The sequence below is a fragment of the Leptonychotes weddellii genome, chromosome 4, assembly GCF_054177405.1.
Source record: "Leptonychotes weddellii isolate Sample4059 chromosome 4, ASM5417740v2, whole genome shotgun sequence".
NCBI lineage: Eukaryota > Metazoa > Chordata > Mammalia > Carnivora > Phocidae > Leptonychotes > Leptonychotes weddellii.
Genome location: NC_138372.1, coordinates 94,684,461 through 94,708,823, shown reverse-complemented (window position 1 = coordinate 94,708,823; position 24,363 = coordinate 94,684,461). Strand labels below are relative to the sequence as shown.

Here is a 24,363-nt window from a genome sequence, read left to right as displayed (position 1 = left end):
GCCTCAATGAGTTATTACTCAGCAATTGTGAACAGCAGCTGACCGGACTTGTCTATACAGTTACTCATAAACAAGTATGAGAAACGCCCCAATACCCCAAAACCCATTTGGATGGTGTGTTACTGTCTACATACACAAGGGGGTAACTCATCCCTCTTATACAAGATTGGCTTAAATAAAAACAATTCCAGGGGATGAAGTTATGCGTTTTCAACATGCCCAGAAAGACGAATGTGGAAGTCTAAAAGCTGTTGCTTCCTTGGAGATGGAGAAAGAAAGCAGTTGGGCAAGTCAAAGTTCCAAGAGGGGACAGGGAAAAAGGTGAGCCAGATTCCATAAACAGCCAGTACAATTGTACACCCTACATACTGGGTGTGTTCCTAGGCTGCTATTTCTGAAGTGTCCGGTGACACATCCATGTAGCTTCATGTAATGAAGGCTGCTATTTACAGCCTTCTTCCCTGCCAGTGACCCAGGCGGGGTCAGGATGCAGTGACTCTCTTTACCCCGTAAAGCTAACATTCCATTTATTAAGCTTCACTGGAGTATGAAAAAGGGATGGGGCAAGACAGGGGGGTTAAGTGTGGCTTATGTATGATAGATTGCCAACATGCAGCAAGAAGGGTAGATGCGGGTAAAGAATTGACCAGAAGGAACCCTACCAACACTGCCTCCCCCAACTCTATGCTTGCTTTAAATCTATTTTTTGGGGGGGGGGCAGAAAATCTTAAGCAGGCTCCACACCCAGTGTGGACCCTGATGTGGGGCTCAATCTCACAAACCTGAGATCATGACTTGAGCCAAAATCAAGAGTTGGACACTTAATCGAGTCACCTAGGCGCCCCCTCTATGCTTGCTTTAAAAATGCTTCTTCACTTAAAAATTGTACAACTTTTTGAAGACATACACAAATAATTATCCATACAATATATCCCACTTCATTACCAACCACTCCTTGAACATCTTGACTTCACCCCACCCATCATCCCTTTTCAAAACTGAATTACACAAAGGATCAAAGAGAAAACCCACAAGGTCATGGGGATCTGAGAGGCTCAGATTGCCTTCAGTGACACTGAATGCTTAAGTCAAAGGGGACACCTGGGTAAGATCAGTGTGAGAGGGGGAAAGTCAACCACACAACAAAGGAAACCATACTTTATTAAACTGGAAAACAAAAACATACTATTGGGAACAAAGATTAAAAAAAAAAAGGAAAGGTTGGAAGAGAGGCAAGTGTAAGTGGTCACAAGGAAGGGACAAGACGGGTGGTCTGTGGTATCGGTGTGCCTCAGAGATGTGCAGGAGCATACAGAGTCCCCTCGATCCCCCTCGCACTTAGACCAAAAGCCAATACAATCAGATCTTCAGAGATATATCCAGGCTTCCTTTCTGCATCCTGTCATCGGTTTCACCTTCAGCCCTGGACAGTCATGTAGAAGGGTCTTTGCTGGAGAAAATTTAGATTTTCCAACCATAGGCCTGCTCCATAAAGCAGCAGTTTCAGCTCCTGGAGACGTTCCCTCCTAGTTGCGCTCACCACAGAAGTCAGGAGCCTTTGGTCAAAGCCCCAAATCTCAAAGAAAAATGTCAAACCTTCAGAACTAGTTATTTTATTAAATGATATTAATACACATTTCAAAAGGATTTCATTGTTGTTGCCTCTAAAGCATGTACTTGTTGTTTTCCACACCGAACACGTGAGAATATCATCCAACATATCTAATTTTAATCTTAACAGGCACCCCCGCCCATTAAAAAAAAGGGGTGGGGGAGGAAAAAAGGGGAAAAGCAGTAATTTACAGCGGCTTCAAAACAATTAACAGCTGAAGCTTAATTCTGCATGAACCGGTAACTTCAGGATAGTGAATATTCTGCAATTAGGAAGTCTAGCATATTCACATTATCTAGATAGGTTAGCTGTACCATGTATATCACAAACATTGTATTCCTGGGATCGGAAAGGATAAAAGTCCTACTCTCTGATCATTTTACCTTCCCTGGCATCAACCCAAAATCTATTTATGCTCATCTTTTGGGAGGGCAGAGGGGAGCGGGGAGAGGGCTCTCATCTAAGCTGACTGAAGAGTAAACTCTTATACAGTACTTAAGGACTTGATTTCTGATACTATCACTGAATTAAGTGGTACCAGTGTATTCATGACCCCCCCCAATTCTCTGTCTGTGATTTTACAGTGAGCACCAAGGACCTTAGTAACAACTTCGCATATTCTGCTCTCATATAAATCATGTCCTTGCCAAGACACACTATATTATGCTTTCTTAAAAAAAATTTTTTTGTTTATTATATTTTTAAACTCAGGTTGAAATACAAAAGTCAGAGCATGGGCACGGAGTTTTAAATCACAGACACAGAAAGGATAAAACCCCCTTGTTTCATGTTATGAATACCAGAATTGTCTTTTTTGTTTCACTATATCACATATATACATTGTTGTCTTCATTTACTGCTGTAGACAGATTTCCTTAAAGTTAACAGCTGACAGTCACATACAAATCCTCACTTCCATCCTGAAACAAACTCAATGAGGATTTTGTAGCTTAAAAAGCAAAACACCCTGCAAAAAACCCCCAACCCTTTAAAGTCCATCTTTTAAACTGTACAACAAGGTCTTCCTTTCATGTATTAGTCATCATGCTTTTGAAGACAATTACCCTGCCCCAACATTCAGGAAGCCACTTCCCTGACATCCCCACATTTTCTGATAAAATCAAACGGTCAGAGAGCCTTTTCAAGTAAACACTACTTTTAGCTTAAACAAGAGCAGCAGAAAGAATTCACATTCTTTTATTCTAGAATGAAAAACATCCCACTTAATTTCTGCAAAAAAAGTTTCAATTCTGAATCAATTAGAACTCTCCCTCCCCCCCCACCCCTACCCTTACTCTCGATCACACTTTCCCCTAAACAAATGTCTCAGGACTCAAGGTAACTATATTGTTTCTTTGCTTTGCTACACTATATACCCCATCCCACACACAAGGTCATGGTATCATGCATTTTTGTGGGGAGAGCTACAGGGCAGAGAGGCTGGAGAGGGTCAAAGAAAGAACAGTTGACTTAAGACCAGAAATGCATCAGGAAGTTGAAGGACTTGCAGCCTCCTAACCACAGAACACCTGGTGAGCCCAAATAAATAACATGGAATAAATTACACAAAAACTCCCAAACCATGACGCACAACTGGTTTAAGCTGCTCTTTATCTGAAAGGCAAGTTTATTCTGACACAAAGAATCATCTTCTGTCACTACGTTGTCCACTCTCCCCCATCTTTAATATTTCACAAGAGGAATCCAAAATATCCCCGTACTTCCTACAGTTAGTTCTATGCTCACTTGGAAGAAAATACGAAACTTGCTAGGATTCCCTAAAAAACAAAAAACAAAAAAACAAAAAACCAACCCACAACACATATTTTTTTACTTATCTAGCTGGAGATTACCAGTGTGTATACCTTGGGGTAAGACACTAAATAACACAAAATAATAGTAAAGCAATCTTTGCTTTTCAGTATTCCCAGATACAAAGTTATAAACACTCAAAGCATACTGATTGTCTTTTTTCCCAGTACTAGTTGTAGAAATACAAAGAAGCCTTTCTTTCAGTTTGGGGAGAAGGAAAGCACACCCTTCTCGTGTAAAATGACTAAGGGCAGAAATTTTTATTTCCTATTGGGAGTGGAAGGTGAGGATAAGGCTTGAGCCTTGAAATGTGTTGGCTGTAGAATGGGGTAAATCTGGATTTCTCAGGTCCTCCTGGTTCTCTGTAAAAATATGTATAGTGATACCCACTTGTCATTAAGACACACCTAAAGAGGTGTAAAGCATTGAAAGATACTATTGAACCTCTCCTTTGAAATACCAAGAACAGGGCTAAATACAGGACTAGGGCAAGGAGGAAAGAAAGATACAGGCCAATAGCTCTCTTTCCCTAGTAGTTAACCCTTGCTAAAAACCACCAACAATTATCACTTACATTAGGGAGGCACCATGGTAAAAATGTCTACCTTTTACATTAAAAAATACAGGGATAATATTTTAGTTGCGTCTTTGTATCAACTGTCACCTGTAATGACTTTCTTTCCAGCCAAAGCAGAAGTGAAAACTGAGGGAGATAAAGTCAAGCAAGCAAGAAAGACATGAAGCAAGAGCTTGGTGCAAGACATATCAAACTACCTCAAAAAGTCTCCCATTCTCGTTTATGAGGGATGGGCAGGTCACACTGCACCGCTTACCGGTTCCTTTCTCTACTCTGTATTGGAGTTTATACCTTATTTTAACCTGGAGATTATATCCAGTCCCCGCTCTTTCATTCCAAGGATAAAGAGGAGTAATTTTTACTAGGATAGAATGAGATCTGTATCTCCCTCAAAGTTAATGACGGATAGTCCTTTAGAAGAGGCTGATTTTTTTTTTTAATTAAGATTTTAAGAGAAAGGTAAAGAACCCAACTTCAGTATGTCTTTAAAAACAAAACAAACAAACTTGACAGGTCCATGGTCTCCCACCTATCTTCCCTTGCAACATCTTTTGGCTTGTCAGCAGCGCACAGAGCATATAGGAAAGGGAGCCACGCTGGTCACAGCAGTTACTTAATGGAAGAGAGAAGGGGACAGGAGTCCTTCCATTGACTACGTGATAAGCCAAACCCAAAATAACATCCCAACATTGCACATGTTATTCTCTGTACTGATGGAAGTTTTATTTCAAATGTAATAATACTCTTCAATAAATGGGGTAAAATAAGATTTGTTTTCCTCCCCACCCCTCAAACCCCCAGCCAAGTGAAGTGGCTTTGGTTGTGTTTCTTTGCCCCCCCGCCCCCTTAAAATACAAGTAGCTTGGGGGAAGGTCGGTAAGTGCAGTGGGAAGGAGGACTGGAAGGAATAGTGAAATGGAAGCATGTATGACTTTTTAATTTGGAAGGGAGGCCCTTTGTCATTAAAAAAAAAAAAAAAAATCAAAGGAAGGAAAACAAATAAAAACAACAATAAACCAAACTCCTACTTCCAATGCTCTCTAGACTGTTCAAAATGCTTTTCCCTTGGTTTCCATCAGTACCTGGGAGGGAAGAATGGGCGTTTTGGTGCAAAGAACGGAGGGCCCCTAGCAAAAGGTGGCCTGGGTCTCTTTAGACTGTGGAACGGGTCTCTGCTGAGAAAAGGTTCCCTAGGCCGAAAGTCTGGCCGGGGATTCCGCAAAATCATACCACTCCGGCTGATGGCGTCTCTGTGTGAGGGACCCAAGTGGGGGCCACTGCTGCTGTTGCTGCCTCCCCCACCTCCTCCTCCATGGGCTGGGCCCAGGTGCTCCAGAGAATGGGAGGGTAGGCTGAGGCTCTCTCGTACACGGCTAAGGCCAGGGCCGTTGAGGTCCCGTTGGGTGGGGCCCCCATGGTCCCTGGGTCCTGGGAGCACCCCAAAATGCTCAGCCAGGGTCCCTTGAAGGAGGGAACTATGGTCCTTGGGAAATACTGCCACAGCTCCCGCCACTCCGTGCTCTGCCAGTGGTGGGGCTTGGAAGGGTACAACCCCAGAGTGGTCAACAGGGGGTGGAGGAGGAGGTGGAGCAGAAAAGGGGACACCACTCCCACCACTGCTGCTATGTTCCCCAGGGGGTGGAGGAGGGGGTGGGGTGGGGAAAGGAACTCCGCTGTGCTCTCCAGGAGGAGGGGGTGGGGCGGCATGGGCCAGGGCCGCCTCCTTTGTGAAGGGGTTCGAAAGATCCACAGAGGGTAGATGAGTGGGTGCATCTCGAGAGAAGATACCACCATGATCCTTAGGAGGGGCAGGTGGGGCAGATGATGGCCCCACTGGCTCTCTCTGGAAGGGTGTCCCATGTTCCAAGGGGGACGGGGGGAGATGATGCTCAAATGTTGAGTTGAAACTGTTGGAACGGAAGCTGCCGACACTTTCCTGAAATTGGGGTGCCCGTTCCTTGTATGGTGCCGCTTTAAAGCCAGTGAGGCCTCCGCTGCCCCCACCCCCAAGGGATGCCAACTCAGAGGCACTTGAGGGGCCATTGTCAAAGGAGCTGCCTGAGGTGCTCAGATCAAACCAACCCACCCTTGAAGCCTCACGCCCGTGTCCTCTATTTCCCTTCCCAGGAACTCGGACGGACTCTACGGTCTGTATCGGCTCCCCTGACATCCTCCTATTGGATGCATTATGATAACCCAAGGTTTCTATAGGGGCCCCCTTCTCTTCGGTGCTATCAGGCAAGTCTAAGCAGGAGGAGGAGACTCGGGTTTCTATGCGGTAGTGCTCTTCTTGTTGCTGCTGCTCAGTGGCTGTCAAGCTGGGCTGGGCGAGGTTTGAGAGACTGACACCATCACTCGAAGTGCCCTTGCTGGGTGCCTGGCCAAAATGCTTATCGTCTGAGGGCTTTCGGGAGGCGTTTTTAAGCATATTCTTAAACTCAATCGTCGACGTGGTGGAAATGGTGGGGGCCAGGATTTTCTCCACGCCTGGTGTGGGTGGGTGGCCCGTGGGAGCGGCAAGGGTATTCTGCGGAGAGAAAAGGGAACGATGTGGGACTGGGTGAGGAGGGTCTGGGTACTGCTTCTGTGGCAAACCGAGATGCCCAGTGGTAGACTGAGACAAGCTACTGTGGTTGGAGTCAGGGGTGAAAAATGAATCATTCTTACTCGGTGATGGTGACCGGTCAGACCCCGGTTCACTCCCTCTTATGCTGAAGGCACCAAATAGCCCAGGGGAAGAGGACAGACGGTCACAATTCTCACTAGAGTCCAGGAGGGCCCTTACAGATGGAGGGAAGGCAGACTTTACCCCAAATTCTTGGGCCCTGTGGCTATAACTGGAGAGGATTGGCTGGTATTCGGTGGTATCAGAAAGCTTGCTTGACTTCAGGATAGACTTGGCTGGCTTCTTCTCTAGGTTCATCATGGCAGAGGGTGGAGGCCCTGAATACTCAAAATCTCGGTAATCCTCATCTTCCTGGAAAGAAGTATCTGGATAGAACTTTTCCTGCGAAGAGTCCATCAGGGAAGATGGTCTCTCCATTCCATCAGAAGGCTGCTTATAGGGTGATTCACTGCCCAGGCCAAAAGGTCGATATGTAGGTACAGAATTGGAGAGTTCCCGGGGGTAGCTTTCCTCTCTCCCAGGGGGTGGTGATCTTGTACTGCTGGGTGTTGAGGAACCAGGGCTAATGATCTTAGAAAGCAGGGACATCGTGTCTACACTGCTGGATGTGGGCTTGTCCATCATCTCATCCTGGGTGGGCGTCCCACTCCTTTCGTCCCGCACGGGGGTTCCGTCAATGTTGTCGATTGACGTGCTAGTAGGGCCACGCTGGAAGTCTGAGGGGTGGCTTTCTGTTGGGGCACTGGACCCCAAGCTGCTCAGGATTGGGATGTTTAAGTTTAAGCCACTGAAACCAGGATTACCTTTTAAGAAGTTGTGGATCTTCATTTCCAGGCTTGGAGAGGTGGACTCGGACTCCAGCTTTGGCTTGGCGATCTCTGAAGATTGGCACATGGCAACTTCAGTAGGTGGGGCAGCAGGGTTAGTAGTGTGGGTTCCTGTAAACCCAACAGAGTTGGATGGTAGCTTAAAAGTAGTGCTTGGGAGCCCTGGGCTTTGCCCAATTGAGGCCTTGCTGGCTGATGTTGAAGAGACTTCAGAAGTTGATGAATTAGGAGAATAATTGAAGCTTTTGGGAATAAAGGATTGGGTATTGGAGGGCAGATTTCTTCCTTTTATGCTAGAGACTGTGGTGTTGGCAGGGGAAGCTGAAGTGCTCTGAGATGCAGCTTCACTGGCTGGGACTGGGTTCCCGGTAACACTTTGAAGTAAAGATGACAGGCCTGTAGAAACAGAGATTAGAGGAATTAAAAAGAACAACTGCCTACCTTACAAGAAAAACAACGTAGGCTAATCGGATATTCTCATTCATTCCAGTGGGAACCAGATAGACATTAAAATATGAGGCCAAAGGGAATCCACACCAAACAAGCAATGGCTAAATGTCATAGAAAATACTGGACCTATTTCTCAATATAAAGAGAGCAAATTACTGAAATGTTTCTAGTACAGTCATCAAACAAGTCCAACATGGCACAATAAAAGGCAATAGGAAGGGGGAGATTTTAGTGTCAGAATCATTCATAGTTTAAAACAAGACAAAGCAGGAAAAGAAAGGAGGCAAAATTATCCTTAAAATAACACTTTAAGCTAGTAGGTCTTAACATCTGATCTGTGGTACTATTTCTTTAAATGCAAATAGATATTCTGTTCAACCCTTCCTTTCCAGCCTCCACAACTGTTTCTAATAAGTTAACATACACTGTTAATTCTCAAGAGAGAGACCAGTGTATGCACATTGCTGAAATTTATTTCAACAGGGTCACACTTTTTTCAAGTGTCTCTTGCTAGGCTTTGGGGAAACAGCGCTTTTAGCTATCATTTTTGGTTGTAAAATGTAGCAGTACTGAACATACAAACACACACCACAAAGAATTACAAAGCTAGACCACCTTATAGCTTGGAAAATTCAAGAATTATGCATCTACCCAGGTTGACACTGATGAGATTCAAACCTACTCACTGACAGAAAAAACCTCAGAAGCTCTGAGAAAGAATTCTTTGGGGCAAAGGCTGAAGTCCACCAAAGCAAACTGCTCCTGTAGAAAATTTTTTAGAAAAATACTTGACAAAGAGATAAATAGGAGGTCCTATAAATTCAATCATATTTTGGACAATTTACCCAATTTCTGGTGGTGAAAGAAAACAGTATTTCAGAGGATACTTTAATTAATGTTTCTTCAAAATTTTAATTTTAATCCAATATTTACTAAGAGACTTAAGCTCTGAAGAATTCTGAGATCACTCCATCCTTTGAACTTTTTTTTTTTTGAAGATTTATTTATTTTAGAGAGTAAGTTGGGGAGAGGGGCATGGGGAGAGGGAGAGAGAAACTTAAGCAGACTGCACTGAGCATGGAGGGTGGCATGGGGCTTGATCTCATGACCCTGAGATCACCACCTGAGCAGAAACCAAGAGTAGGACGCTTAACAGACTGCATGCACCAACCAGGAGCCCCCATCCTTGGAACATTTTTTTTTTTTTTTTAAGATTTTATTTGACAGAGAGAGAGAGCACAAGCAGGGGCAACAGTAGAGGGAGAGGGAGAAGCAGGCTCCCCACTGAGCAGGGAGCCTGATGTGGGGCTCGATCCCAGGACCCTGGGATCATGACCCGAGCTGAAGGCAGATGCTTAACCGACTGAGCCACCCAGGCACCCCTCCTTGGAACATTATTAACTGCCAACAATTTCTACATAATAAGTGTATGATTTTTGTTATCTAATATTCACTAATATCTGAATAATTGAAATATCGTTTATTTCAATTATCCTCTTGAAAAATAAACTCCACGTTCCATTTCCGAAAAGTTCTCTGGCTACGTAACTTACCGCCACTAACAGTTTAATTCTTAGTAGCCACTGTTCATATCAAAACCAGAAGTCCTCAAGCAATAGAATGTGATACATGATGTCACATGATTTTTAAAAGATATTTCAGCATATCTTTCAGATATTGGGGGATGAAATCTTGTTAAGATAGACATTACTCAGATTTCTGGTAATAGGTGAGATGGTCTCTTACCACTAAACCACTAAATATTACTTTTCTTCAATCTTAACAGGCTATACTCTATGGCCCTTGTGCCCACTGAAGTTGTTCTTTTGTGTTGAAAACCTGTCAATGATAGCTGTGGGTGACACAATCAGAGATTCTAAGAGATTCCTTTTACAGTTTTTTAAAAGTCAAGAATTCTACTTTCCACAAGAAAATGGAAGGTGATGAACTACCCTGTTACTCCACAAAGCTTGTTTTCTTGGGTCTCCAGAAAAACATTCTGTCAGAACACACCTAGTTCTACTCAAAGTTTGCCTGATGAGAAAGTCCATAAGGGCACGGTATAATAATCTATTGAAAGGAAAAGCTGTAAATGTTATTATACCCATATAAGAGGCTAATAAAAACAAGTGAGTTCAACATTTTTGTCTGTGACTGTAGGATGGTGACAGAAGTGGGCCTAGAAGGGAGAAATTGTAACCATGCCGATCCCTCAAACTAATTCTCTCTAAAAATTCATACCATTAGATATGCTGTAGTATATCATTAATCCTTGACTGCTGTTGCCAATATATGGTAGCTATGGATTACTATTTAATAGCATTGAATTGTGTGTAACAAAAATCTTTGCTATCTTATCTAAAGGCAGAGTTCACTATAATCTAGTCCTTGGCTGATCCACTTACAGAAGAGTTTAGGAAATAAAATGAATAGAAACCTGTTCTGCTCTAGATTCATATAAAGCAGGGTTTCTCAACTTTAGCAGTACCGGCATTTGGGGTTGGATTATTGTTGTGAGGGCCGTTCTCTGTATTGTGGGGTGTTTCACAGCATCCCCTGGCCTCTACCCACTAGATGCAGTAGCACTCCCCCCCCACCACAGTTGTGACAAACAACAATATGTTCAGACACTGCCAAATGTCCCCTGGAGGTTCCTGGCTGAGAGCCTCTATACAAAATTAAATTGCTGTATTGAAGATACTGCTCTGGTATTTGTAATTCATTGCATAATTACACTTAGGTGCTAAATAAAAACTGTGTGGATATCTGGAAGGTTGGAGAAGAGAGAGCAGGTAAGCCTTATGAAAAAATGTTAGAAGCAGACCGTTTTAGACAAAGAACAGATAATTAGCAAAGCTGAATAGAGAGGTTCAAATAAGGTAGAGATTATAGGTAGGCGAACACAAAAAAGATGTGCTATACCTATAAATAGAGGCCTCTATAAAACATCAGGACATAAAAAAAGAAAATTATGTCTCGTAAGATTTCTTTTTAAAGATTTTATTTATTTATTTGAGAGAGATTTACAGAGATGGAGAGAGAGAGAGCATGAGCAGGGGGAGCGGCAGGCAGAGGGAGAGGGAGAAGCAGACTCCTCGCTGAGCAGGGAGCCCGATGCGGGACTCGATCCCAGGGCCCTGGCATCACGACCTGAGCTGAAGCATGAAGCTGAAGGCAGATGCTTAACCGACTGAGCCAGGCGCCCTCAGAAGATTTTTTTTTTTTTTTTTAAAGAGTTTATTTATTTATTTGAGAGAGAGAGAATGAGAGAGAGCACATGAAAGAGGGGAGGGTCAGAGGGAGAAGCAGACTCCCTGCTGAGCAGGGAGCCCGATGCGGGACTCGATCCAGGGACTCCAGGATCATGACCTGAGCCGAAGGCAGTCGCTTAACCAACTGAGCCACCCAGGCGCCCCAGAAGATTTTTTTTTTTAAAGATTTATTTATTTGAGAAAGAAAGAGAGAGAGAAGAGGAGAGGGACAGAGGGAAAGAGTCTTAAGCAGACTCTGCGCTAAGTGCAGAGTTTGACTCGGGGCTTGATTTCACAGCCCTGAGATCACAACCTGAGCCGAAACCAAGAGTCAGACACTTTACAGACTGCACCACCCAGGCGCCCCGTCTCATAAGATTTTTGATAGGAGACTGACCTTTCTTACTATCTTTAGCTTTGGTTAACACTAAAAATGTAAACCTCAATATATATACTATAAGAGCTGGAATAATGCAACCCCCTCCGGGGTGAAAGAACAGTGGACTCCAGTCAAAAAAACTGGCTTTTAGTCTCAGTTCATTACTGAATAGATCAATGTGTGACCTTAAGCAGATCACATCACCTCATTAGCCTTAATCTCACCTGAAAAGGAAGGAATTAAACTAGATGGTATTAGGTCTCTTTTAGCTTTGACATTTTATAATTCTATTAGTGCCAGCTTACAGATGATACATACAAAGAAGATAATTAACTGTACTATACATTCCATGGCTTTGGATTCTTCAGAAATGGAATCCAGGATTAGGCCAGAGGCAAACACTCACAATTCAAGTCCCTCTGGCATATGTCAGTTTACCTTGCAGTGCTGGGGCTGACTGTGTCTGGGTTTTGGAAAGAGCAGACAGAATGCTCTCTGGGGTGATCTCCACCTTTGAGAGGATATTTGCCAGAGGATTGTGAGATGTTGTCGGGGCAGGTGCAGGTGTTTTCAAGCCACTGCTAAGGTTGCTGGGACTTGTAGGCGTTCCTGGAGACGGTCTTGATGCAGGACTGACCCCTGGTGGCAGAAAGATTAACTCAAGAAAATGCAATTCAAAATGACCGGTAAATTCATGATAGTTTCCACTCAATCAGGAATGTTTCTGTGACAGACCCACAAATAAGGCATATCATGGCTTGTACAAAGGAAAAATTGAAAATTAGATTAAAATCTGCTTCTGTCAACTTGGAACACCCCTAAAGTAAACAGTATTAAGTTTTTTTTCATATGTATTTGTCAGTTTTAAGAGCCAGTAGAAAGAAAGTTAGGGAACGTATTTTTTTCTCTACCAAATGTAACCTATACCTCAGAGTCCTGTAGGTGCTCGGTAAGTATTAATAGCTGATTACGACCAGAGCCATTACAATTGTGTAACTTAGCCACTGCATAATTCTATGTGATTTATACGTTGCTTTTAAAATGGCGTTTAAAATGAGATCATGTAAGCAATTTCCTTTACATCTTTACATTTTAATTTTTTTTTAAGTAGGCTCCACACCCAACATGGGGCTTGAACTCACTACCCCAAGATCAAGAGTTGCACTCTCCAGGGACTGAGACAGCCAGGTTCCCCTACAGCTTTATATTTTAAAACATTGGGTTAATTTTTTTTTTTAAAGATTTTATTTATTTGACCGAGAGAGACACAGTGAGAGAGGGAACACAAACAGGGGGAGTGGGAGAGGGAGAAGCAGGCTTCCCGCGGAGTAGGAAGCCCGATGTGGGGCTCGATCCCAGGACCCTGGGATCATGATCTGAGCTGAAGGCAGACGCTTAACGACTGAGCCACCCAGGTGCCCCTGGGTTAATTTTTAATATAGAATAAAAGTATATAAAAAGAAGAGAAAATAATTTTTGAATGACCAAATATATGAACAGGTATTTCACAAGGAAAACTAAATGGTAAACAGATGAAAAAGTTTTAACCGAATCTTAATCAAAGAGATGTAAATTAAAACAAATGACTCTCTTTTTTTTTTTTTTTTGAGAGAGAGTGGGGGGCAAGAGGGGCAGAGGGAGGTGGGGAGAGAGAATCTTCTTTTTTCTTTAAAGATTTTATTTATTTGACAGGGAGAGACACTGTGAGAGAGGAACATAAGCAGGGGGAGTGGGAGAGGGAGAACCAAGCTTCCTGCTGAGCAGGGAGCCCGATTTGGGGCTGGGTCCCAGGACCCTGGGGCCATGACCTGAGCTGAAGGCAGATGCTTAATGACTGAGCCACCCAGGCGCCCCAGGGAGAGAGAATCTTAAGCAGGCTCCACGCCCAGTGGGGGGCCCGACATGGGGCTCTATCTCACAACCCTGAGATCATGACCTGATCTGAAATCAAGAGTTGGATACTCAACTGACTGAGCCAACCAGGTGCCGGATTTTTTTTTTTTTTTTTTTAAAGTAATCTCTACACCCAACATGGGGCTTGAACTCACAACCCTGAGATCACGAGTGGCATGCTGGGACGCCTGCGTGGCTCAGTCAGTTAAACGTCTGCCTTCAGCTCAGGTCATGATCCCAGGGTCCTGGCATAGAGTCCCACCCTGGGCTCCTTGCCCAGTGGGGAGCCTGCTTTTTTCTCTCCCGGCCGCTTCCCCAGTTTGTGCTCTCTGTCTCTTTCTGACAAATAAATAAAGTCTTAAAAAAAAAAAAAAGAGCTGCATGCTTGGGGCACCTGGCTGGCTGAGTCAGTGGAGCATGGGACGCTTGATCTCAGGGTTGTGCGTTCGAGCCCCACACTTGGTGTAGAGATTACATGTTAAAAAAAAAAAAAGAGAGAGAGAGAGAGTTGGATGCTCTACTGACTGAGCCAGCCAGGCATCCCCAAATAAATGACTTTTTAAGACTGAATTTGACAAAGTATTAAAATAAGACAAAATAGTGTTATAGAGGTTGAGGAACAATGGGAACTTTCATGTGCTTGGACATAAAGTAGTACATTTTTGGTAATCATTTTAGTTTTAACATGAAAAGAATAAAAACCTACATGTTCATTTTTTTGCCTTTGTCTTTTAGAAAAGTATATTTAAGTTTTTATAAAGAAATTAAATAATTGGGATTTTCTTCAAAATAATCAATACTGGGTAAGGCATAGCAGAAACAGGACTGGCCATGTGTTTCTACTGCTGAGGATGAGTGATGAGTACATGGGAGGTGCTCTACTTTTATGTATTTTCATTAAAATCGCCATGAAGGAAAAAAAAAAGCCCTATATACTCAATCATTTAGGAAGGGTTGTGCATAAAGTTTAGCATCAAGGTTGTTCATTATTCTTTATAATAGTGAAAAACTGGAAACATACCAGATGCCCAGTAATAAAGGTTTAAATAAATTCATATATAATATACTTCAATTATTGAAAGAAAGATTATTATAAATATTTAATCTACCAAAACATTCTCTCTCTCTCAAACACACACACACACACACACACACACACACAGGTTGGACACAAGTGGTGTCCTCTGGGGTAGTAGATATTTATTTTATTCTCTTATTTTCTAATTTTTCTATAATGACCATGTATTGGTTTTATGTTTTGATTTAAAAAATTACTTTTAATTTAAGAAAAAAACAAAAAACCAGACTGATGGCTCAATTAGAAAGATGAAAATAAGCTTTTTATTCTCTTTATGGGGTTCACTTACCGGTATTTTTCATGACTGATGTTAGGCTGCTAAGGATAGAACTGATCTTTGCCAGATCCACATTAGCCAGGTTTGGCAAAGCCAACGCTGGAGAAGGGGACAGGAGAGAAGTATTCACAGGCTTTGGAAGAGGTGGGGTTGCTGTCATGGTCACAGGCACTGGGGTACATGAAGAGGCCTTTGAAATACTTTCTGTTGGCTTTGTAGACATAGAAGTTGATACAGCTGACTTCTCCACAGGTTTTTCCTTCCTGTCCTCTACTGTTTAAAGAAAAGGGGTGATACTGCATTACTTACTGCTTTCCACATTCTGCTTCCAGTATGAAACATGTCCTACTAGTTCCTGATTTTGGGGTATAAAGCACTATGCTTTAGAGAAAAATCATTCACTTCATGATTTTTAAATAAGTCATACTCTTTATGTTCCTTCTCACCTTCGATACTTGCTTAAAATAAATTTCCCAAATTCATTTTTTATCTTTTCAAAGATTTCTTTGCATTTTCTTAGCGTTTGTGTATTAAATTTGTACATTTCTGGGATCATGTTATTATTTGGTACACATTTGTGTTCTTTTAGTAATGATATTTATAGTCATAAATTATCCTGTCCTTTCTTTTCAATTAACCTGAAAGCTTTCTAAGACATAGAAACTCTGTACATACTTTCTTGTATTTTTCTTTGACTTCCTGAAATTGGCCTAACTGGGGGATACAATTATAGGCACTAATTTGAAACTGCAATAAATTGCCTTTACAATATACTCCTTTTAATACTTAAAAGGCTATGCACTATATATGGAGAATGCATTAAATTCAACAGAAGTCCAACTGCCTAAGAATAATTATAAAAGCTGGGGGTGTCATAGAAACAATGCACCGATCCAGGTTAATTTTGTTTGTCTGTGTGTGTATGTGTGTATGTATGTAATTTCTACACCCAATGTGGGGCACAAACTCCCGACCCTGAGATCAAGAGCCACGTGTTCTACCCACTCAGCCAGCCAGGTGCCCCCAGGTTAATTTTGAAAGCATAATTAAGAAACTGTGGCTTTGCAATCTTGAAGGTCAAGAATGACAGAGAATAAGGTATTCCAGTATAAGTGCCCCTCCCTCCAGAACAGTGCTGTTCAACAGAAATGTAACTCACAAATTTAAATTTTCTAGTGGCCACATTAAAAAAAAGTAGAAATGGGTAAAATTATGTACTTTATCTCAGTATCTCCCAAATATTTTCATTTCAATATGCTATAAATACAAAAATAATTGAGATATTTTTACTTTTTTGGGGTACTAAGTTTCTAGACTCCCCTGTGTATTTTTTAATTAGAGCACATCTCAAGTTGGACAAGTCGTATTTCAAATGCTCAACAGTCACATGTAGCTAGTCCTACCATACTGAATGGACCAGATCTTGAGCAATGATTTTTAGCCCATGTGGCATACCAAATCCTGAACCAGGATAATGATACCTTGCTGTTCTAATCTTACAAGGATCGAACTATCTTTTAATACCAACCTGTGATAGATTCATTGGTGGGAAAGCAAAATAGGTAAGGAACAAGTTGCCTATTAATCGCATAAGGACATACCAATGATTTTTGACCCATCATCTTCCACATCTGAGAGTTCCATGTCTTCTACATCACGATTATCTGTCACAGGCTCAGGTGTGGCAGATTTCTCACTCTCCATGGCTGGTGACTGGGATTCCTCACCTCCCATTCCCTGAAAAGGAGACTCAGAACCAGTTGGAGAAGGAGCATCCATGCTTGGGGAAGGGACTGGTGATTCTTCAGGATCAGGAAGGGTTGACTTCAATTGATCCAGCTTTTTCTTTAAATTGTTCACTCGATTAGCGAAGGTTTTATATGCCTAAAAGAGGAAAAGAAGAGTTATTCCTCTGAGAAAAGAACCAAGATGCTACCATTTTGACCTTGACCAGATTTCCTCATTATTATTAACTATACCCCGGTACAAAACGAAACAAAAAAATCATCTGTCAAGCATGGAATAGTTCCCAGTCTCTGCTTTTTGTACTCCCTAAATGAATATTACCATCCATACAGTTGCCCAAGTTAGAAACTTAGAGGTTATCTGTACTTAATCCTCCTTTGCTCTCTTCTACCAATCTAACCAACCCAATATTTATGGAGGGCCTAAATGTGCTGGCCAATCTTCTAGGTACTGGAGATATGGCAATGACTAAGAGGACAGACAAAAACCAAATCCCTAAGTAAAGTATAGCCTAGGAAGTCAAATAGTATGGATTTTTTTAAGAAATAAACTTTTAATTTTAGAACAGTTTTAGGTATAAAAAATTACTGTGACGATTATACAGAGAGTTCCCAATTATCCCTTTTGATTAACCTCTAACATTAGTATGATACATTTGTCAGAATTAATGAACCAATTTTGATAATTATTATTAACTAAAGTCCACACACTTCAGGCAGATTTCCTCAGTTTTTATCTAATGTCCTTTTTCTAGTCCAGGATCCCATGTGGGAAACCACAGTACATTTAATAGTCATGTCTTCTTAGGCCCCTCTTGTTTGTGAGCTTGTTAGATTTTCCTTGTTTTTGATGACCTTGATGGTACCAGTCAGGTTTACAGACTGTCCCTCAAATTTGAGATCTGCCTGATGTTTTTCTCATGATTAAACTGGGGTTATAGGTTTTTGGGAGGAAGACCACAGAGGTAAAGCGCTACTCTTATCATGTCATATCAAGGGTACACATAATCAATAGACATACCATTGTTGATGTTAACCTTCATCACTTGGCTGAAATCCTATTATCTGATTATCTTAATGTTAATGCCTTAAAACAGTGTGTCTTTCTTTTGGTTAAGAGTCTTGGATCATTAGATTGTAAAATCATTTTGGGATTGAACAAAAAAGGAATGGAACAGAAAAGAATACACTAGAATTGAGCTTTTGCTTCTGGATATACTTGAGCTGCTTGTAGTAGAGCAATGCTCCCACCAAGAACAACTAGGAAAGCCAGATATATACACACACACACACTTGCACATACATGCACTCATGCACATGTTTCAATGTGCTGGGGAGTGCTGAGGCAACCAAAACTTAAGTGGCAAATCCTACAGCAGGGGAAACCATGAGAAAAGAGAGCTAAGCTGACATTCTGCAACTACCTTTCTTCTCAGGGTTCTGCTGATTTGGAGGAGGCAGGTAAGAATTTGAGAATTCAGGTATAAGGACAAGGCAGAGGGCCACTACTAAATATGAAGAAAAAGCAGAGCTTTTTAACAGTCCTGCTGGTCTATAGAGATAGAAATTAGAGACCTGAAAGGCCAAGATTCTGGTGAAACAGAAAGGACAGAAATGGCTCAACAATATGTTATTTTAGCTCTTCAAGATTATTTCCTCGGGGCGCCTGGGTGGCTCAGTTGGTTAAGCGACTGCCTTCGGCTCAGGTCATGATCCTGGAGTCCCTGGATCGAGTCCCGCATCGGGCTCCCTGCTCAGCAAGGAGCCTGCTTCTCCCTCTAACCCTCCCCCCTCTCATGTACTCTCTCTCTCTCTCTCATTCTCGCTCTCTCAAATAAATAAATCTTTAAAAAAAAAAAAAAGATTATTTCCTCAATTCTGAAGAAGAAGGAATTAAGAAGCCAAGCAGAAAACCTCTGAGAAGAGTAGTTAAACACAGTCTCATGTGTTAAGGAGACAAGGATTAGAGTTCAAATCATGCAGTAGAAGGGGGGCCCTTGTGATCACTCCAGCCTCTCAGTGGGAAAACTCTACATGCCAGAAGCTGGGAAGAACCAGAAGAAGACAAAGTCATGCCCAAACTGCAATTCAGCCCAAGTCAGTTCAGTTTCAGATCTGATTAACACGATCAGCTCTCACAATATCTGCAAACCCTAGCAAGGGAAAGGGTTTATACTCTCTACAGGAAGAGAAATCATCTAGAGACTCTATAAACACTTTCATATACAATGTTAGCACTCAATACAAAATTAGCCAGCATGCCAAGAGATGAGACCAAATGACCTAAAAGAAAAAAGACATTAGAAACAGACTTGTAACAAGTGAAGCCAGTATTGGAATTATCTGACAAAAACCAAATAGTTATGTTTCACATGTTCAAGAAAACAGAGAAAAATCCCTTCTTGAACACTTCAGCACAAAATCCATTAGCTGGAGATAAAAAAAAAGACTTGGTAGCCTAGAGTAAGATGATGGAGCCAAAATGGGTTGAGGAAAATATGAGGAAGGCATTGCATGGGATGCTGAAGCAAGATACAGAGAAAGCCCAGAGGTGGATGAGGAGGGATGGAAGTGCTGGGAGTCTGGCTACACACAGGGTTTTTTTTTTTTTTTGAGAGCGAGCGAGCATGAACAGAGGGGAGGGGTGGAGGGAGAGGGAGAAGCAGACTCCCCACTGGGTAGGGAGCCCGATGCGGGGCTCGACTCCAGAACCCTGAGATCATGACCTGAGCCGAAGGCAGACGCTTAACTGACTGAGCCCAAGCGCCCCTACACACAGGGATCGATCAAATAAGTGATTATATTGAAGATAAGGGGGACAAGGTTTGCATTGTTCGAAAAAGCAATTACAAACAGGGAAAGGGAGAAAACTAGAATGAATCCTGTGGTGTTGGACTAGGATTGGAGAGAACAATGTGAACTCACGGTTTTCAATATATATAGACAGATACATAAATTAATATAGATGTAAATGTGTGTGTACATATCGGTTAAGTATGTATATACACACATCTATTTCCTAGCTCTGTACACTGATGTGGTTTGGCAGCTGTGATATCCCAACATCAATGAGTATACCTAATACTCAGATTCTTTTTAAAAATTTTATTTATTTCTTTGAGAGAGAGAGAACGAGCGAGAGAGAGCACAAGAGGGGAAGAGGCAGAGGGAGAAGCAGACTTCCGCTGAGTAGGGAGCCCGATGTGGGGCTCGATCCCAGGACCCTGAGATCATGACCTGAGCCGAAGGCAGATGCTGAATTGACTGAGCCACCCAGGAACCCCACTCAGATGGTTTCTAAATGGTTTTTCACTAAAAGGAACTCAGGCTCCTTGGAGAAATGACTGATTCGAGGGCCAGGCAAGATGGGATGGAACACCTTGTTCCAAAAGTACCAAAATGCTCCAAAAATGATGGGGACATGTAAAAGAACAAAGAAAGCAGCCTGAAAGAAGATCCCACTGGCCAAATCTGGGACAATTTGAGCATCACAATAATTACTGGTAGTAATTAATTAAAACATAGAATAAATAAGACTCTATGAGTCCGTATTGATTTAAATAAATGAATAAATTGAAAGTTTGATGATGAATAAGTTATTTACATCGTTTCAAAAATACCTCCCCATAAAACACTTACTACTCTATTACTTTCTTAGGGTTGTGGTAATAAAGTACCACAACTTGGGAGGCTTAAAACAACAGAAATTTATTATCTCCTAATTCGGGTGGCTAGAAGTCCAAAATCAAGGTGTCAGCAGGCCTATCCTTCCTTGCCTTTTCCTTGTTTCTGTTGGTAGCCATCAACACTTTGTGTTCCTTGGCTTGTAGCCACATCTCTAAAATATCTGTTTTGGTTGTTACATGATGTTCTCCCTGTGTGTCTGTATCCAAATTTCCTTCTTCTTATAAGGACATGAGTTATATTGTATTAGGCTCAACCTAATGACCTCAGCTTAACTTGATTACATCTGCAAAGACGCTACATCCAAATAAGGTCACATTTATGTGTACCAGGAACTGGGACTTCAACATCTTTTTGGGATACACAATTCAATCCATAGCAATTACCAAGTGAAAACTTCTCAATGGACAAGCCTGGAAGATACTACATTAATAAGATATCAAAAGGAGGGGCGCCTGGGTGGCTCAGTCGTTAAGCGTCTGCCTTCGGCTCAGGTCATGATCCCAGGGTCCTGGGATCGAGCCCCGCATCGGGCTCCCTGCTCCGCAGGAAGCCTGCTTCTCCCTCTCCCACTCCCCCTGCTTGTGTTCCTGCTCTCACTGTCTCTCTGTCAAATAAATAAATAAAATCTTAAAAAAAAAAAAAATAAGATATCAAAAGGAATATAACAGGTAGTGGAAGACATCAAACTTGTGGGATAACTGAAAAAATGGAAAGAGAAGAACACAATCAATTCTGTGATATTCCAACTAAAGATGCATAACCTAAATCTGATCACAAAAAACATCACATAAATCCAAACTGGGGAACAAAATATTTTGACTTATAATCTTCAAACATATTTAGAACATGAAAGTCAAGGAAAATACTGAGGAATTATTTTAGATCAAAGGAAAATAAAGAGAAATGGCAATAAATGCAACCTGTTATTCTGGACAGAATCTTTTGCTATAAAAACTGGTCAATCCGAATAGGGTTTAAGTATTATATAATAATAGTATGTCACTGTATGAATTAATTTCTGATTAAACGGCTATACTTTATGGTTGTGAAGGAGAATATATCGGTCTGGCAGGAAAACACACAGGAAAATATTTTGGGGTGATAGGACATCAACTTATTTCCAAATGATTCAGGAAAAAAATGTCTTCATAATGTACTTAAGGTGTTTAAGTTTGAGAATATTTCACAATTTAAAAAAGAATGAAAAGATGAAAGACAGGAAGAGATGAAGAAAAAAGATCAACAGAATTTAGCAGAAAATCAAATTCTTTCTAAAAAGAAATCAGGGAAGGGGAGGGAAAAAAATCGAATGGTGATTCTAGAACTGAAAAATAAGCCAACTGTAATTAATTGATGGGTTTAACAATAGATAAAGGTTCAGCAGAAGAGAGAATTAATGAATTAGAAGACTGGTTAATAGAAAGTATCTAGAAGGAAGCACTGAGAGAAAGGATGGAAAATACAGAAAGGAACATAAAAAGACACTTGGAACTCAGTGATGAGATCTGTATTAGTAGAATTCCAGGAGAGAAGAGAGAATGGAATAGAAATAATACTTGACAGATAACAGTCGAGAATTTTCCAAAATTTGTGAAAAACATCAAGCAATTTGTTATGGGGTGTGGCCCTCCAGAGTCACAGGTTCAAGTCCTAACCCTATACACCTCAGAATGTGACAAGTTTTTACAGAGGTAATCAAGTTAAAATGAGGTTATTAGGGTGGGCCCTGAGCCAAAATGACTGGTATCCTCAGAGAACGGGGAAACCTGGACACAGACACACACTGAGAAAAGACAATGTGAAGAGATACTGGGAGAAAATGGCCATCCATGAGTCAAACTATGAAGCCAGGAACAGAACCTTCCCTCATGACCCTCAGAAAGAATCAACCATGCTGGGGTGCCTGGGAGGCTCAGTCAGCTGGGTGTCTGACTTCAGCTCAGGTCATGATCTTGGGGTCCTGGGACTGAGCCCTGCATTGGGCTTCCTGCTCAGCAGGAAATCTGCTTGTCCCTCTCCCTCAATCCCTCCCCCCACTCATGCACGTTCTCTTTCTCTCTCAAATGAAATATTTTAAAAAATCAACCATGCTAACACTTTGTTCTTGGATGTATGTCCTCTAGAATTATGAGACAGACAACAAATTAATGTTTAAACCACCCAGTTTGAGATACTTTGTTACAGCAGCCCCAGTAAACTAATAAATCATTGATTCGAAAAGTTCTACAAACCCCAAACCAGATACGAAGAAGACCATGTTAGACACACTGCTGCATAACTACTGAAAACCAAAGACAAAGAAGCACACTGGGCTCAGCAGAAGAAAGAATATTTGAACCTGGGGCGCCTGGGTGGCTCAGTCGTTAAGCGTCTGCCTTCTGCTCAGGTCATGATCCCAGGGTCCTGGGATCGAGCCCCACATCGGGCTCCCTGCTCAGTGGAAAGCCTGCTTCTCCCTCTCCCGCTCCCCCTGCTTGTGTTCCCTCTCTCACTGTGTCTCTCTCTGTCAAATAAATAAAATCTTAAAAAAAAAAAAAAGAATATTTGAACTTGAAGACTGGTAAGTATAAATTAGCCAAAAATTAGTCCAGAGGGAAAAAAGAACGAATAAAACAGCAGAAATCTAAGACCACATGGGATATGTAACTAAAATCCTCAAAGGAGAAGAGAGAGAACGGAAGAGAAGAAATATTTTAAAAGATAATGGTCAAATAGTTTCCAAAATTAATGAAAGATACCAAACCATAGATCCAAAATGCTCAGTGAACCCCCAAGCAGGATAACTACAAAGAATACATCTAGGCACAGTTGACTTCTCATTACAAGGGAAGCCAGACAGTCTGGATTAACATTTTTAGGTAATAAAAGAAAAAAATTTTTTTTAAAGATTTATTTATTTGACACAGTGAGAGAGAGAGCACACAAGCAGGAGGAGAGGAGGAGTGGCAGGCAGAGGCAGAGGGAGAAGCAGGCTCCCCACTGAGCAGGGAGCCTGATATGGGTCTCAATCCCAGGCCCCTGGGATCATGACCTGGGCTGAAGGCAGATGCTTAGCCGACTGAGCCACCCACACACCCATTGTCTCCCTGCTTCTAATACTCTCCTATTTTCCATCCTGTTCTCCTGATTCTAAAATGCAAACTTGATCACATCATTAGCAAAATCAAAATCCTACAACTGCTTCCCACTGCTTTCGGGGTAAAATTCCAAGACCAATTCCAGTGAACACACACCTTTCAGAACCTTGTTCCTAAGTATCTCTCCAGTTCTATTTACCACCTTCTGCGTACATGCCCACCTACTATGAGAAACTACTCTCAGGTCCACCAATTTTGCCATACTCTTATGTTTGCATGCTTTCAACTATGCTCTTCAGAGAATATGGGTTTTTCATTTAGCTAATTACTGCAATATGAGAGTTTAGCTCCTTTGAGAAATTTTTCTCCATATCTTCCATCCCCACTCCCAAATAACTAAAGCACCTATTCAATCTATTCACATAGCATCCTACAGTTACCTCTATTATAGCATTTATCATACAGAATTGCAATTATGTGTATTCAACAAATGCTTCCGGAATAAACCTCTCCCAGCCATTTGTTGAAGATCCTCTAAAGCAGACTAAATGATTTCCTAAATAACAGATCATAGATCAGTATTCAAAAATTATTAAATGGTCTTTTGGGGCAAAATGGTGAACTGACCACACCCATTCACTGTCTCTCCCTCCTGGGACTCCTATAAAATGAATAGTTAAAAACAACAACAACAGGGGTGCCTGGGTGGCTCAGTCGTTAAGCGCGTGTGCCTTCGGCTCAGGTCATGATCCCAGTGTCCTGGGATAGAGCCCCGCATCGGGCTCCCCGCTCAGCGGAAAGCCTGCTTCTCCCTCTCCCACTCCCCCTGCGTTCCTTCTCTCGCGTTGTCTCTCTCTGTCAAATAAATAAATAAAATCTTAAAAACAACAACAACAACAAACAAAGGTATAACAAATAACCAGAAGCATACCTGGAAAAAACATTTCTACAAAATTCAGAAGACAGAAAGAGGATGAAGAAAGAGTAATAAAGAAGGGATGAGGCAGGGGAGAGAAAAATGAGGTTAGGAGTGTGCAGAAGGCGAGTAATATCTGGGAAAGGAGCTGATCTG

The 24,363-nt window shown here is 41.8% G+C and overlaps 1 protein-coding gene across 7 annotated transcripts in view; it reads right to left on the bottom strand.

The window, feature by feature from the left end:
* Nucleotides 1-1,597: 1,597 nt before the first annotated feature.
* RPRD2 (regulation of nuclear pre-mRNA domain containing 2) overlaps nucleotides 1,598-24,363 on the bottom strand; it is a 95,653-nt gene continuing 72,887 nt past the window's right edge. For 2 of the 7 annotated variants that reach the window (XM_081815868.1, XM_081815867.1), the window contains 5 exons: nucleotides 16,384-16,666; nucleotides 14,795-15,055; nucleotides 11,973-12,173; nucleotides 6,669-7,850; nucleotides 6,297-6,528 (listed from right to left, as the gene is read on the bottom strand). In XM_081815868.1, coding sequence (XP_081671994.1) covers nucleotides 6,440-6,528; nucleotides 6,669-7,850; nucleotides 11,973-12,173; nucleotides 14,795-15,055; nucleotides 16,384-16,666 — 2,016 coding nt within the window. In that variant the 3' untranslated portion in view covers nucleotides 6,297-6,439. Of the gene's footprint in view, nucleotides 7,851-11,972; nucleotides 12,174-14,794; nucleotides 15,056-16,383; nucleotides 16,667-24,363 lie in introns of all 7 variants that reach the window. The other 5 variants (XM_081815870.1, XM_081815869.1, XM_081815865.1 and 2 more) reach the window with 3 other exon arrangements.